General features: G+C 42.4%; 1 protein-coding gene across 1 annotated transcript in view; it reads left to right on the forward strand.

Annotated features, from left to right (window-relative positions):
- Positions 1-17,501, forward strand: part of NAGS (N-acetylglutamate synthase) — a 38,484-nt gene that overhangs the window by 10,843 nt on the left and 10,140 nt on the right. Inside the window, exons 2-6 of the mRNA XM_073607789.1 lie at positions 1,395-1,657; positions 5,876-6,089; positions 6,167-6,347; positions 10,745-10,916; positions 16,997-17,179. Of these exons, the coding sequence (XP_073463890.1) occupies positions 1,395-1,657; positions 5,876-6,089; positions 6,167-6,347; positions 10,745-10,916; positions 16,997-17,179 (1,013 nt within the window). The remainder of the gene's footprint in view (positions 1-1,394; positions 1,658-5,875; positions 6,090-6,166; positions 6,348-10,744; positions 10,917-16,996; positions 17,180-17,501) is intronic.

Consider the following 17,501-nt stretch of genomic DNA (forward strand, 5'->3'; position numbering starts at 1 on the left):
AAAAAGGTTGTACCCTTCCCCTTCTCTACATGGGGGACATTTTTATTTATTTCTGTCCGTCTATTTTGGAGATTTCTTCATCACTTCTTATCTAATTACACTATTGCCACCCTCGCATACACCCTAAACTAGAGCGTAAGTGGCCCAGAAGCATCCCCACATGCTTTTCGTGTCTTCCACATGTCTGGTATTTAATCTTAATTGTCATATTAGTTATGTTATTTTGCAATTTGTTTTTATATAAAATTCTGCACCATTTACATTTTGGCTTTAGAAGACCTACCCAAGCCAAAAAATGTTGTTTTTGAATGTGGAAAGGTTATAGCTAAAAGTGCCCATAGATATTGGATGACGTCTTCCACTCTGGCCTTTTTTTTATGTAGGATCCAGTGACCAATTACCATCTATGGGGCAGCACCCAACAGCAATAAACAAGCATTTTTGGCTAGCAGCTAATGACCCAAAAAAACACTTCATGATCGCCTTTGGCTTTTTGAGGTGCTCCCCCCACCACTCTGCATTGCCATAAACAGGGGTGCTTGTCCGTTTGGCACATTTCTATTTCTATAAAAGAAATTGGCTCAAGATATCACTTAGATTTCATTACCAGCTCAATTTAACTCTGTGGCTACATTGGAAGTACAAAAGTTTCAAACATTAGACTCAGCAGTTTTGAATGCTTGTGCACGAGCTGATCATATGCAGTGAAATCTGTCCTTGTACTATAGCAGTACAGGCAGCAGTATCATCAGAAGGAAAATTCCATTATACCTGATTATCCAAATGTCAGAGTGCCGTATCAGCTAAGTAAACCAATGTACTAAGCAAATATGCCTACACATCGGACAATGAACTATATCCTAGATTGCTGTTTATGTTATCACTGATTTAATGGACCTCCACCATGGTTTTAATATCTGATTTTAAAGTGCTCCTACTGAAAGTTGTACCAATCCACTATAAGGCTGGATTCACACCTATGCATTTTCAGTGCTTTTTGCATTTTGCAGATTTGCACTACAGAACGTGTTCCATAGGAAACCATGTTAAATGGACTGTAGTGCAAATCTGCAAAATGCAAAAAGCACTAAAAATGCATAGGTTTGAATCCAGCCTTAGTGCTTATACTGATCGACTATGATAACACATGCCAATCTTTATATTAATTGGCTGTAAATGCTCATACTGTTAAGTGTGCATGCTGCATGTTATACTGATCGTCTGTAAGTGCTCAAACTGGACTTTATACTGATGAGCTGTAAACGCTCATATTAAACAATATACTGATCAACTGTAAGTGCTTATACCGAATGTGTGCATAAATCAATGCAGAGTGTTTCAGTGTCCAGTCCTACCTTGTATTAGGCATGTATTTATATTCGTCTTCTCTTCAGGTGGATGAGAATGTGTTCAGCTGCAAGAGATCCCTGAACAGCGTGGCCTTTGCACTTGCCTTTCTGCAGCGAATGGACATGAAGCCACTGGTAGTAATGGGCCTGCCCAGCACGTACTGTTCTCGCCCTTCAGCCCATGATGCCAAGTCTCTGTTGGTGCACAACTGCCAAATTCTAGTTGACGCCCTTCATGCAAACTCGGGTACAGTATTACCCTTCTTCAATGGAGGATCTGTGCTGGCAGCTCAGGAACGGGATGACTGGTATGCTTTAGTGCCTTCTTTACCAGTGCTTCGGTGTGAACACTGAGGAGCTAACCCTAAAGTACAGTTTCTGTAGGGTCATGAATCACAGCTAGTTAGTTCTATGCCAGGAGCAGAATCGCACCCTAATGCCCTGTACACGCGATCAGATTTTCCGACAATAAAAGGTTGGATGTGAGCTTGTTGGCGGAAAGTCCGACCATGTGTATGCTCCATCAAACATTTATTGTCGGACTTTCCGCCAACAAATGTTGGCTAGCAGGTTCTCAAATTTTCTGCCAACAAATTTTTGTTGTCGAACTTTCCGATTGTGTGTACACGAGTCCGTCGCACTAAAGTCCACGCATGCTCGGAATCAAGTACGAGCCGGAAGCGCTCAATCTTGTAAAACTAGCGTTTGTAATGGAGATATCACATGACTATTGAACTTCCTTTTTATTGGCTCACTGTATGTCTTGTATGTCACTACGTTCGTAATTGTTGGCCAACATTTGTGTATGCAGGACAAGTTGGAGCCAATAACCTTCGAACAAAATTCCACGGTTTTGTTGTCGGAAAGTCCGATCGTGTGTACGGGGCATTACACTTAAAAGCTAACGTGTTATAATGCGCATGCAAACACAAGTTACTCATTAGGGGGAAAACCTTTGGGGAAATCCAGGATGGAAAAAGATCCGGGGGTCGTAGTAAATCACAGACTCTGTAATAGCATGCAATGCCAAGCTGCAGCAAGCAAAGCTGAGTATTTCGTCCAGTTCTGGTCAGCAGTCCTCAGGGTGAATGTGCTGGAACTGGAGAGTCCAGAGAAGGGCAACACCGCTAATAAGGGGACTGGAGGACCTCAGTTATGAGGAAAGACTACAAATGTTAAACTTATTCTCCCTGGAGAAAAGACACTTGAGAGGAGGTATGATATCGATATACAAATACCTCAATGATGATACTAGCATAGGGAACAAACTATTCAGTCTCGAGGAGTGTAATAAGACACAGGGCCACTCACTGAAATTGGAGGAGCAGTGGTTTAACCTTAAACTGCATAGTGTTTTTTTACTGTTAGAGCAGTAAGGGTGTAGAACTCCCTTCCACAATCGGTGGTGTCAGCAGGAAATATAGTTAAAAAAATAAAAAATCATAGATGGGCATCTTGGTAAACACCATATACAGGGATATGGGAAATGGTTTTTGACATTAACATAAACACCCACAAAGGTTGAACTGGATGGAATGATGTCTTTATTCAACCTTACCAACTACGTAATTATATAGAGCAAGTCTCCCAGCAGCACGTACTCACCTATCCTTTCCTTCCCTTATTGCTCCATGTCCCAATGGGGATAGAGATTATAACCCCCCCTTACCCTATCCAAATAGAAAAAAAATCCCTTTATTTCTACTTTAAGTCCTGGTTATGGATTAAAAATTTGACAGGGGATTATACACCAATCTTTGAGAACACCTTGTATAGGAACTGTATTCTTGATCTTTCTCCTTTTCTATGTCTGGTCAGAGCACTCTGCAATGTGATGAGAGCCTGCCCATAGGTATAGTAGTAATAGGTTGAATAAATTACAACACTAACAAAATTATACTGATAAAGAACCACTTCTAAACCTTGCAAAAAGATCTGAACAAATGAATGGGTGGGCAACTACATGGCAAATGAGGTTCAATGTAGAAAAATGTAAAATAATGCATTTGGGTGGCAAAAATATGAATGCAATCTATACACTGGGGGAGAACCTCTGGGGCAATCTAGGATGGAAAAGGACCTGGGGGTCCTAGTAGATGATGGCATGCAATGCCAAGCTGCTGCTAACAAAGCAAACAGAATATTGGCATGCATTAAAAAGGGGATTCATTCCAGAGCTAAAACGATAAATCGCCCACTCTACAAGACTCTGGTCCGGCCGCACCTAGAGTATGCTGTCCAGTTCTGGGCACCAGTCCTCAGGAAGGATGTACTGGAAATGGAGCGAGTACAAAGAAGGGCAACAAAGTTAATAAAGGGTCTGGAGGATATTAGTTATGAGGAAAGGTTGCGAGCACTGAACTTATTCTCTCTGGAGAAGAGACGCTTGAGAGGGGATATGATTTCAATATACAAATACCGTACTGGTGACCCCACAATAGGGATAAAACTTTTTGCGGAAGGGAGTTTAACAAGACTCGTGGCCACTCATTAAAATTAGAAGAAAAGAGGTTTAACCTTAAACTACGTAGAGGGTTCTTTACTGCAAGGATGTGGAATTCCCTTCCACAGGCGGTGGTATCAGCGGGGAGCATCGATAGTTTCAAGAAACTATTAGATAAGTACCTGAATGACCGCAACTATGTAACTGCAAACAATTGGCCGTTCTGCCATTATGGTCAGTGTTGGTATAAAGTTTGTCTAAATTTTGTGATTTGTCTATAATTCTTTGGATTGGCAGTCCTGAGGAATCCTGCCCACTGTTGTAGTGTGGATATTTGTAAGTGGTATAATTACAGATGCAGCACCTATCCCTAATGCCTCGGACATTGATCAGACATCCTGACAACAAAATCCATGGATTTTTTCCGACGGATGTTGGCTTAAACTTGTCTTGCATACACACAGTCACACAAAGTTGTCGGAAAATCCGATCATTCTGAACGCGGTGACCTAAAACACGTACGTCGGGACTATAAACGGGGCAGTAGCCAATAGCTTTCATCTTTTTATTTATTATGAGCACGCATGGCACTTTGTGCGTCGGATTTGTGTACACACGATCGGAAATTCCGACAACGGATTTTGTTGTCGGAAAATTTTATAGCCTGCTCTCAAACTTTGTGTGTCGGAAAATCTGATGGAAAATGTGTGATGGAGCCTACACACGGTCGGAATTTCCGACAACAAGGTCCTATCACACATTTTCCGTCGGAAAATCCGACCGCGTGTACGGGGCATAAATGGAACATCTGCTAGGTATCTTATTGGGTTTGTGCCTTCACCTGAAACAGCCTATGCTGAAGTTACCATAAATTAAATAAATTAAGAGCCTTCCATGTCATATCTTCTAGAAAGGACTGGATATGTTTCCAAATGTAGAAAATACATCTGACAAATGTTAATCCAGGGAGTATCTAGTCACATTTGTATATTTGGAAAGGAATGGTTTCCCTGTTGGAGCAAATTGGACAACACTTTGTGGTTTGTTTGTTTTTTGCCTTCCTCTGAACCAACTTTGGGTTTAGGGTTCTGAGGATGCAAAGGGTGGATTTACTAAAACTGGAGAGTGCAAAATCTGGTGCAGCTCTGCACGGTAGCCAATCAGCTTCTAACTTCAGCTTGGTCAATTAAAGCGGAGTTCCACCAAAAAATGGAACTTCTGCTTTAAGTACTGGTGACTCCCTGACATGCCACATTTGGCATGTCATTTTTTTGGGAGGGAGCGGGTATGCAGTTTTTACAGGCACCCAGCTCCCATTTCCTCCCCTGGTGCCGTGGCACCGGAAGGAAGTTTACCTCTCCCCCCTCCCTCCCTGCAATCTTCTGGGACACGACACAGGTCCCAGAAGATTGCCCGGCCATTCACAGCTTGTGGATGCGCAGTACGCGCCCAGGTGTGAAGCCACAGCTGGGCGCCCACAGTTAGAATGCCGGTACAGCGGCAAAGAGGGGGAGAGGAGCGGGGCTTTGTGCGCTTGCATCGCTGGACTGTGGGACAGGTGGATGTGAGCTTGTTGTCGGAAAGTCCGACCGTGTGTATGGTCCATCGAACATTTGCTGTCGGACTTTCCGCCAACAAATGTTTGCTAGCAGGTTCTCAAATTTTCTGCCAACTAAACTTTGTCGTCAATAAGTTCGATTGTGTATACACAAGTCCGTCGCACAAAAGTTCACGCATGCTCAGAATCAAGCAGAAGGAGCCGCATTGGCTGTTGAACTTCCTTTTTCTTGGCTCGTCGTATGTCTTTTACATCACCGCGTTCCCACGTTCGCAATTGTTGGCCAACATTTGTGTGACCGTGTGTATGCAAGACAAGTTGGAGCCAACAACCTTCCATGGTTTTGTTGTCGGAAAGTCCGATCGTGTGTACAGGGCATTAGACTATCCTCCAGGAAAGGTCTTATTGCAGCCATGAATAGCTCACCTAGAAAAACCCACAGTAGAAGCCCAACATGAGCAGGTCTTGGTGTCTGGATTTGTCAGTCCATGATTCTATGTATATATTTTCCTCTTTACACACTAGTTATGGATCGGTTTCTTCGGTGGACACTGAGCTTCTTACTTGGTGTATCAACTCTGGTAACATTCCCATCATCTGTCCCATTGGTGAGACACCGTCCAGGCGGTCAGTACTTCTGGACTCTATAGACGTGACCAGCAGTATCTCCCGGGCACTGAACCCTCTTAAAATCATCTTCCTCAATACAGCTGGAGGACTGAAGGACCTGAGTGAGAATGTAAGTTGCTTTAGATTTTACCCCTGTTTTATTTGTAAGATGTTGCCCATAACCCTTATGAAGTCATGTATGTGCAGGTGGTGGAACATGTCAATCTCCCAGCAGACTTGGAACTAATGAGGAATGCAGTGTGGATGAGTGAGAGGCAACGTCAGCAAGTGACTGTCATTGTGGACCTCCTGAACCGCCTGCCCCCTTCTTCTACTGCTGTCATCACCTCTGCCCGTATGCTCCTGAGTGAGCTCTTCAGCAATAAAGGTGAGATGGTGGAGAGATGTGGAAAGCTTTCCCCTCTCTATGTCATTGGTGAGATTTTCCCTCAGCAACATTTATGTTTGTGATGTTTTCTAATGATGCAGGCCTAACTATATAAAATTAATATTGATACATTTTTTGTAGGAATTCTCAATTCTGATAATATTGTCTATCTGTAAAGTTGCTGTGAGCAAATTCCCATATTTTGACAACTGCTGCTGAGGGAAAAAAAGTTAAATGCAGGGATGTGCAAATCTCATCACCCAACGCCCAGAACATGTAATTCCAGGCGCCAGGCAGGTGGGGTTTTTTTTTCTTTTTACATTTATCCCTGCTGCAAGCAAACAGTCCCTTTTTAGCCTGGGTTAACACAAGCGTGCCGATTTAGGCATGTGTTTCTTTGTAAACACCATTCAGTTTGTGTGCGATTTTTGCTGGCGCTCTCTCTCCACAACTGCCTCCCATTGACTTTCATGCAAAAATGCCTCCCACTGACTTTCATGCAAAAACACCTGTCGATAGCAATCCTATGTGAACACTTCTATCCGCATGCCATTATATGCTATTGCCCCTTTCACATGGGCAAACCTATCGGATCCACCTGTCATTTTTTAGGCAGACCTGATCGGACCATACATTGCCCTCTATGGAGCTGCGGATGTAAACCGACATGGGTCCATATACACCCGCCGACATCTGATCCGCTAAAAACAGAGGGATGGGGGATCCGTTCCCCATCTGTCGGGTGGATCGGTTGACAGTTGGATGTAAAACGGACAGCCATCTTACCGCTCGTAGAAGAAAGCAGGCTGTCCCTGACACGGATCTGTCATCCGCCTGCTCAGTGGGGATCAGCGGATAGATCGCCCACTGAGCAGGCGGATCCACTGGCTGGCTCTGAAAGAGCCCTATCGCTTGCGAGTCTGGAATGCACCACTCAAAACTCTCATAGGACCCTTTTCAAAATCTCACTCAAAAAACAATGTGTGCGGATCGCATCTGTGTGAACCACCTCAATAGGAACACATAATATCTAGCCTGTTATGTGAATCTGTGCATTCAAAAAACGCATCCAGAATCGCATGTGTGTGAACCAGGGCTGAAACCTTGATGAAATAATCATCCACTTTTTTTTGCACACTAGTCTCATATCAAAAATTAAGAGGTTACGAAACTTACGAAAATTCTCATAAGACTGAATACAATTTTGGAAATTATATAATGTATTGTATTGTAATGTAGTCTTTCGTTTCAAAGCATGCGCAGTCTTGGTCACTCAATTGTTTTCGGACAAATACTGTACATTCTGGTATCGTACAAGAAAAATTTTCGTGCTTGTCCCTTTGGATAAAATTGCGTGAACTGTCGTGATTGGCTCTTGAAAGATTATCGAAAGCGGTATTTTTTGTCTTATTTTCTCATCGTGTGTACTAGGCATTAAGCTGCATTCACACCTGGTCGTTTTGGGATCACAATTCCGCCCGCAAAAACGCACTACAATCGCAAAACAGGTTCAGGTGCCATTATTTTCAGTGGCCCCTATAATGGTTCTGCCACGATTGTCACGTGGCAATCACAGCAAATTACATCACGTGAAGCTTGTCCTCCAACAGAAGCTCCTGCACTTTTTTTGGTGACATTCTGCACACAATGCGATTTGCTGCGCAGTACATTGCAATTGTAGTGGACTTTGAGATTGCGGGCAGAATCACAGCAAACCGTCCAGGTGTAAACGGGGCATAATGGAGCGGACCCCGGAGCTTGATATGACTGCTCAGCATGTGCTTGTACTGAGCACCCAAATGCTTCCATGTGGGAAAGTAACCTAAAGGAATAAACAACTGTCAGACGGTGGAGCAGGCAGTCGTCAGGAGCCTTTGTCTGGGCCGGAATTTAGCTTTTTTTTTTTGTTTTCTTCTTTTTCGGGTTCGGTGGTACGGCAGGCGTCATAATTGACGTTGGATCTACACTTTTTTTTTTAAATAAAGGAATTGTCAAAATTGTCACTTTTTTTGGTGAATGGGTAGGGGTACAATTTACCCCATTTTCATTCACATGGAGGGGCTGGGATCTGGGGGCCCCTTGTTAAAGGGGGCTTCCAAATTCCAACAAGTCCCCAGTTCGCAGATCCCCACAACCACCGCCAAGGGTTGTGAGAGAGAGGGCATGTGGCCTGGTATGGTTCAGAAGGGGGGGAGGGCGAAGGGCCCTCGTTTGAACCTTCCCTTTCCTGACCTGCTGGGCTGCATGCTCGGGTAAGGGTCTGGTACGAATCTTGGACCGTTTTTTTGTTTAATTTTGGAGTGGGGTTTCCCTTAAAATCCATACCAGACCCAAAGGGCATGGTATGCGTTGGCGGGGGGCACACTGTTTTTATTCCATAATTTTTAATTCCCAGCATGTTTTCTTTACATTCAGGTGTCAGCAGAAAACCCGCTGACAGCTGATAAGTCATCTGTTGTTAAAGTGGAGTTCCACCCAAAAATAGGTATAAACCGTATAATCCGGATATTTGCTCCCACTTCCGGGCATAGATAGTCGCAGTATCCACGGATATCTATGCCATATCCAGCGCCTCCTCCGTCACCCCCCCCCCCCCCCCCCCCGCTGTCTTCTGGGAGACACACAGGTCCCAGAAGACAGCAGGGACCAGTGGGATCGCGCATGCGCAGTAGGGAACCAGGCTGTGACGCCGCAAGGCTTCACTTCGTGATTCCCTTACTGAAGATGGCGGCGCCTCCACCCGAGAGCCGAGGGACAGATCGGCTTCGGGTGAGGACATCGCGGGCGCCCTGGACAGGTAAGTATCCTATTATTTAAAGTCAGCAGCTGCAGTATTTGTAAATATTAAAAAAAAAAAAATTTTTTTTAATTTTAAAATTGGCAAAACTCCACTTTAAGGACATGGTGGCCGACTTCCCAACCCACTCCTTAGTAGCCAGCTCAGTGCGGTAATTGCCGCATTATCTAAAATTTACCGCAGTAATTATTTACCACACAAATCTTAGTGAATTGAACATTTGCCCAATTATTTCCGCATTCATTATTTTGCTGCATATTTTTCAGCGTTCTTTAACGCTTAGTAAATTGACCCTTTAGTCCCTTGGACAAGTAGTTTTTAAAAAAAAAAACAGTCCACACCCCTGTAAGTGGACTTGTTGCTTGTCCATACATGGGCAAAACACTTAAAAAAAAGTGAAGTCCACTTTGTGCAAGAAAAAAAAAAAAATAATAAATGCATATATATTTGCAGAAAAAAATTGCATTTATTATTTTTTTTTTTGCTAATGAGCCTGCAAAGCAATGCAACCACAATTGGTGGATCACAGGTGAAATGCGAGGCTCCTACAGACTCTTATTTTAGCTCTGTCTGTATTGCGCTATGGACTTTCAGCTAGAGAGTCGGGGGAATGTCAATGACTACAAGTACAGTAATCACCACCCACACTTGTGTTCCATTGGGAACTACAAATCTGCGTCAGATGGGACTTGTAGATTACTCATAGATCTTTGTGACTGGATGACAAGACTGTGCAGGCAGAGCCACGCTAATTTTTAAATCTGATAGCTGCTGCGGGGAAGAGGAACCCCTGCATGCGGTCACTGTGGGGTTGTTTTGGAGGTGGGAGTACCATGCTACAGCCTAAATATGGGTGTAACTTGGTCTTAAATCTTAAATGCCCTGTACACACGGTCGGATTTTCCGCTGGAAAAAGTGCGATCGGATTGTGTTGTGGGAAATTCCGATCGTGTGTGGGCTCCATCTGACTTTTTCCGTTGGAATTTCCGACACACAAAGTTTGAGAGCAGGATATAAAATTTTCCAACAACAAAATCCGACTGTTTAAATTCCGATCGTGTGTACACAAATCCAACGCACAAAGTGCCACGCATGCTCAGAATAAATAGACGAAAGCTATTAGCTACTGCCCCATTTATAGTCCCGACGTACGTGTTTTACGTCACCGTGTTCAGAACGATCGGATTTTCCGACAACTTTGTGCGGCTGTGTGTATGCAAGACAAGTTTGTCCCAAAATCCGTCGGAAAAAATCTGATGGATTTTGTCGTCGGAATGTCCGATCAATGTCCGATCGTGTGTACAGGGCATTAGCCTTTAACTTCACATAACTAACTACCAAGCTGTGTGAAAGGGGTGAGGCTGACAACATAGCAGTTTATGGAGTGGCTGACATCATAGGAATGCTATGCCTGTTTTACAGTATTACATTTGTCTAAAAACCATCAAAAATGGAAGGTATTCACAATAGACAGATTGCTGTGGTCATTTCTACAAAAATTAAAGGAAAACAATCGAACATCTGATTGGTTACCAAAGGCAAAGGAATTGCCTACAGATTTCTTACAACCCTGTGTGTTGACTTTTTTTGCTTTTCACAGGGTCTGGCACTCTGTTCAAAAATGCAGAACGAATGCTGAGGTTTGATTCACTTCAAGAGATCGACATTGAGCGGCTGGTCTTCCTAGTGAACAGATCCTTCCAGAAAAAGCTGAAAGATAATTATATCAGCCAAGTGGCCAAGAAACTACACTCTGTCTACTTGTCTGAAGGGTAAGTGTATGCTGGCAGCACTGTGTTGGGTAGAAAAAATGATCCGCACTCCGGTTGTTGCTCTTAAGATTTCTTCATTTTATTGAATAGGCACAGTGAACAAATGCTGATTAAATCAGTTGACGCGTTTCAGCCTATAAGGCCTTAGTCATATGAAAAAAAAAAATAGAATAGAAAAAAAAAGAATAGAATAGAAAAAATAGAATAGAAAAGAATAAAGTAGAATATAACCTTATTCCGAAATTCGAATAGAAAAGAATAGAATTAAAAAAACAATAGAATAGAAAGAATATAACTATTTCCCAAAATCGAATAGAATGAATTAGACTTAGAAAAGAATAGAATAGAAAATAAAAGAATAGAATTGACTAGAATAGACTAGAAAAAACTATAGAATGAAATATAATCATCTTCCGAAATTCAAATTTCAAATAGAATAAATTTGAGTAGAATAGAAAATAGAATAGAAAAGAATAGAACAATAGAAAAGAGTAAAATAGAATCGAAAGAATATAACCGTTTTCTGAAATTCGAATTGAATAGAAAAGAATGCAATAGAAAGAGATACCCATCTTCCAAAATTCTAATTTTGAGTAGAAGAAAATTTGAATGGAATTGGATTCTAATGCAATTCGAAATAGATTTGAATTTTCCAGGTTCAGTCAAATTGAGTTTAATTTGGGCAAATTTGGAAATTTTCGAATAAACAAAATGAATTCTGAAGACAAATTGAACAAATTTATGTACATAATGAATCAAAGCAAATTTTTTCGTTACGCACATGTCTAGCTTTAAGTGCAAAAGGTCTGCGTCTGACGGAGGCTCTTTACCACTTGATCAGCCGTGTCCAATCAGGGCTGATCACAGTGTAAACATCATCATCCATCATGCAGTATTTCACAACAATTTATTCATAAACAAACGTAGTAACTTACATTTAAAATTCCAACAATCCGACTACAGTAAGAGTACTTCCGGTCTCGTCCGCGGCCGGAAGTGATGACACCTGGCTCCTCCCTGGCGCGTTGCTATATGAACTGCTATATGGGGATCTGCTCCCTTCCTATTGGAGTTCGATTGCACCTTTTGCATATTGCACTTTATTATGTCAAATGCACTTTTTGAGATGTTTGTACATTATTAGAGTGTATTATCACATCTGTGTTATTCATTTGCGCTTTATGTACTTTATTGCACTTTATATTGCTACCACATATGTTTTATTGAAGATTTGTCACGCATAGTGGTTTTACACTTGTTGTTGCAGCACATCCCTGTCAGCCGCTGACAGTGTGTTGTATATATTTATATTTTTTATTTTAGTTAGCGCCACATACAGGAAGTCCCCGAGTTACGAACACAATAGGGACTGTAGGTTTGTTCGTAAGTCGAAGTTGTTCGTAAGTCGCAACACCGCATTTGTAAGTGTAACTTCCGGTCGGAACAATGCATTGTAAGTGTAACGTCCGTCTGCGCATGGATATGGGATGTTCCCGACGCTTGTTGATGTTATCTGGGGCTCTTCTGGCCATCCAGTACATGTAGTACTGCAGTATGGGATGTGTCCGGAGGTATCCAGGACCAGCGTGGAGCACAAGTGGCCGGCATTTGAGGTCGTTCATAACTCAGGTGTTCGTAACTCAGGTGTTCGTAACTCAGGGGCTGCCTGTACCTTTTTAATACAATACTTATTTCTATGTGGGAACACTTTTATATATGTTGGCGGCTTCTCTCATCCAGTATATTTATAATTTTACCATTCGTAGTGAGTTTGGTTTTGCGCATTAGTTCACCCCCCTTTTTCACAAATTGTGTACTATGTGTCCCCTGGTCTGTGCAAAAATTTGTCTTCTGCGAAACCAGTCCCTGGTGCCAAAAAGGTTGGGGAATGCTAAAATTCTCAGTTGTATTCCACATACAGTGTGAGATTTGGTCTTCTGGGTGCTGCTGCGACATCCTGTTTTGTAGAGTGATAATATAGGGCTGCTCACTCTGTACCATGTCCATTTTGTATCCTTTTCAATTAATACGATTTAATACAGGGTATTCTGTGATTGGACAAGGGCAGATCATGTTTTCCTCTTCTCCGCACTGTCCAATCACAGAACACATTGTATTCATTGAAAAGAATACAAGATGTTTTCTAAATGGGCAAGATGCAGACCGAGCGGCCCTCAGATCATCACTGTACCAGATGGGAAGTCACAACAGCTGTGCCCAGAAATTCAAAGCTTAGATACCTACTATTACTGGTAAGTAAGCTGGCCCAATATAACTTCTAAAAAACTTTTTTTCTTCCCTGGCATTTCACTTTCAGGAACCGATTCACTAGAAATAAATATAAATCAACCTGGGAAATAAAGAGTAGCCAATCAGCTTCTAACTTCAGCTTGTTCAATTAATCACTTAAGGACCGAGCCTCTTTCTGAGATTTGTTGTTTACAAGTTAAAAACAGGGTTTTTTGCTAGAAAATTACTCAGAACCCCCAAACATTATATACTGGTATTTGTTTTTTCTAACACCCTAGAGAATAAAATGGCGGTCGTTGCAATACTTTCTGTCACACCGTATTTGCAAGCGCACTTTTTTTTTGGAAAAAATACACTTTTTTGAATGAAAAAATAAGATAACAGTAAAGTTAGTCCAATTTTTTTTATATTGTGAAAGATAATGTTATGCCGAGTAAATTGATACCAAACATGTCACACTTCAAAATTGTGCCCGCTTGTGGAATGGCGACAAACTTTTACCCTTAAAAATCTCCATAGGCGACGTTTAAAAAATTCTACAGGTTACATGTTTTGAGTTACAGAGGAGGTCTAGGGCTAGAATTAATGCTCTCCCTCTACCGATCACGGCGATACCTCACATGTGTGGTTTGAACACCTTTTTCGTATGCTTTCGCTTCTGCACGCGAGCTCGGCGGGATGGGGTGCGTTTTAAAATTTTTTTTTTTATTTATTTTACCTTTTATTTTTTATTTTTACACTCTTCTTAAAAAAAAAAAAATTGTGTTACTTTTATTTATTTATGGAATGTAAACATCCCTTGTAATAGAGAATAAAGCATGACAGGACCTCTTAAATATGAGATCTGGGGTCAAAAAGAGCTCACATCTCATATTTACACTAAAATGCAATAATAAAAAAATAATAATTATCTTGTCGTTTGAAAAAAAAAAAAAAAAAAGGCCCTTTAGGATCTATGGGCGGAAGTGACGTTTTGATGTTACTTCCGCCCTGCAATGGTATGGAGATGGGTGGGGGCCATCTTCCCCTCACTCATCTCCATACCCAGGAAGGACAAGCATCCGATCGCCTCCGCCACTGCCGGCGGCTCTGGTAAGCGACAGAGGGCACCAGAGTGCGGCGGGGGGACCCTCTCTCGCCGCCGATAAAAGTGATCTTGTGGGGAATCCGCCGCAGAGACCACTATTATCGGAAACCGGACCGCCGGCCGAAGAAGAGGATACTGGGGTTATGGCAGCTAGCTGCTGCCATAACAAAGATAGCCCTCTTCAAAGTTAGGACGTATATCGGCGTGAGGCGGTCCGGAAGTGGTTAAGCTTTGACAAAAAAAAAAAAAATGGAAGCTAATTGGTTTCTATGCAGAGCTGCACCAGATTTTGCACTCTCCAGCTTTAGTAAATCAACCCCATTGTGTCCTTGCAAGATATTAGACTTACCTTACAGAGTATACTAATGCAGCAACAGGATTATCAATCTATGTTTTCATGAAAGAACTCCTATCTTGAAGGAGTTGATATAGAGGAGTTCAGTTATGGAAAATGAATTGAAGACATGACATGTGCTTTCAAAGAGAAGCACTATAAACATTGGTATGTTAGTTAAAGATAATAATGGTGAGGAGTACAGACCAGCCATGTTCTTTCAGAAAATGATATTCAAAATTTACTAGAGATATGCAGATCTTTGAGAACTTTATTGTATTAACGGGAAAAAAAAAGGGTGAGAACTTGTGTCCTTGTCACTTCATCATCTCTAATGCCCTGTACACACGAGCGGACTTTTCGACCGGACTGGTCAGACGGACCAAATCCGTCAGACAATACGATCGTGTGTGGGCTTCATCGGACTTTCGAAGGACCTTTTTGGTCAAAAATCCGACGGACTTTAGATTTGAAACATGTTTCAAATCTTTCCGCCGGAACTCCGCCGTCCCTAGTTCCGAAGCCCGTTCGTCTGTATGCTGGTCCGACAGACCAAATATGACGCGAGGGCAGCTACAGCACCTGCCCTGCCGGTGTCCGGTTCTTCTCCCGCTCTCCGGGCCTCTTCTCCGCTCTCCACGTGTGTGGGCAAGTCCAGAAGTCCGCCGTAACTCCGTCGAAGGTCTGTTGGGAAGACCGTCAGACCTATTCTGCCGGAAAGTCCGGTCGTGTATGTGCAAGTTCATTTGGAAAGTCCGTCGGAAGTCCATCGAAAGTCTGTCGGACCAGTCCGGTCGAAAAGTCCACTCATGTGTACACGGCATAATGCTTCTTGTTGTAGAGCATAATGGCTCTCTCTCTACTTCTTGTTAATTTTTAACTCACAATGTTGGTAATATTGCACAAACTATTGTATGTTATTCTAAAAAGTGGTTGTATCTCAGACCATTTGTGTAAAAAGAAAAAAAAAAGTAATATTTAATAATTTATGGCAAATTGCTCCATATACACTCATCGGCCTCTTTATTAGGTACACCTGTTCCATTGCTTGGCAACACAAATTGCTAATCAGCCAATCACATGACAGCAACTCAATGCATTTAAGCATCTAGATGTGGTGAAGACAACTTGCTGAATTTCAAACCGAGCATCAGAATGGGGAAGAAAGGGGATTTAAGTGACTTTGAACATGGGGCATGGTGGTTGGTGGCAGACCGGCTGGTCTGAGTATTTCAAAAACGGATTACCTACTGGGGTTTTCAAGCACAATCATCCCTGGGGTTTACAGTGAATGAGAAAATATCCAGTAAGCGGCAGTTGTGTGAAGGAAAATGCCTTGTTGATGTCAGAGGAGAATGGGCAGATTGATTTGAGATGATAGAAAGGTAACAATAACTCAAATAACCACTCGTTACAACCAAGGTATGCAGAATACCATCTCTGAATGTACAGCACATCGAACCTTGAAGCATAGGAGCTACAGCAGCAGAAGACCACTCCTGTCAGCTAAGAACAGGAAACTGAGGTTACTTTTCACACAGGCTCACCAAAATTGGACAATAGAATATTGGAAAAAACATTGCCTGGTCTGACCACACCGGGTGTCACTTCTGTCAGCTAAGAACAGGAAACTGAGGCTACAATTTACACAGGATCACCAAAATTGGACAATAGAAGATTGGAAAAACGTTGCCTGGTCTGATGAGTCTCGATTTCAGCTTTGACATTCAGATGGTAGGGTCAGAATTTGGCGTGAATAACATGAAAGCATGGATCCATCCTGCCTTGTATCAACGGTTCAGGCTGGTGGTGGTGTAATGGTGTGGGGGATATTTTCTTGGCACACTTTGGTCCCCTTAGTACCAATTGAGCATTGTTTAAACACCACGGTCTACCTGAGTATTGTTGCTGACCATGTCCATCTCTTTATGACCAGAGTGTACAGTGGCTCCTTCCAGCAGGATAATGCGCCATGTCACAAAGCTCCATTCATCTCACCACTGGTTTCTTGAACATGACAATGAGGTCACTGTACTCCAATGGCCTCCACAGTCACCAGATCTCAATCCAATAGAGCACCTTTGGGATGTGGTGGAATGGGAAATTGGCATCATGGATGTGCAGCCGACAAACCTGCAGCCACTGCGTGATGTTAAGTCAATATGGACCAAAATCTCTGAGGAATCCAACACCTTGTTGAATCTATTCCACAAATAATTAAGGCAGTTCTGAAGGCAAAAGGGGGACCAACCTGATACTAGCAAGGTGTACCCAATAAAGTGGCCGGTGAGTGTAGAATAGATTTAGTTGAACCTGAAGGAGCCCATTATACTTAGTTTAGGGATTTTTGCTCTGTACATATATAGCATTCTGTCTAAAATGGCTAATATATTTTAAATCTTTCTCCAGATACAATGCAGCTGCTATAATCACAACGGAGCCAGTGTTGGGAGGGACCCCTTACCTGGACAAGTTTGTGGTCAGCTCTGGTCGGCAGGGTCAGGGTTCTGGGCAGATGCTATGGGAGTGTATCAGACAGGACCTGAAAACCCTTTTCTGGAGATCACGAGCTACGAATTCCATCAACTCCTGGTGAGTAGAACACTTCAGTCTACAGGTATTAATAGTGGTCAGGTATCGAATAATGCTTGCCCGCAGGGCAACCCATCGAGCATTGTTTGCAATAACAATAATCAGATTGAAGGCTCAGTCTGCCTAAAATTTCAGCAGAAGTCGGGCTGAGTCACCCTCCAGGCATTGTAAGTTTTGGACTACTGCAGCAAGACGTTTAAGGAACGAGCCTTTTTTAGATGTGTTGTTTACAAGTTAAAAACATTTTTTTTTGCTAGAAAATTACTTAGAACCCCCAAACATTTCCTTTTTTTTTTTTTTTTTTTTTAACATCCTAGAAACG

The sequence above is a fragment of the Aquarana catesbeiana genome, linkage group LG12 (assembly GCF_042186555.1).
Source record: "Aquarana catesbeiana isolate 2022-GZ linkage group LG12, ASM4218655v1, whole genome shotgun sequence".
NCBI lineage: Eukaryota > Metazoa > Chordata > Amphibia > Anura > Ranidae > Aquarana > Aquarana catesbeiana.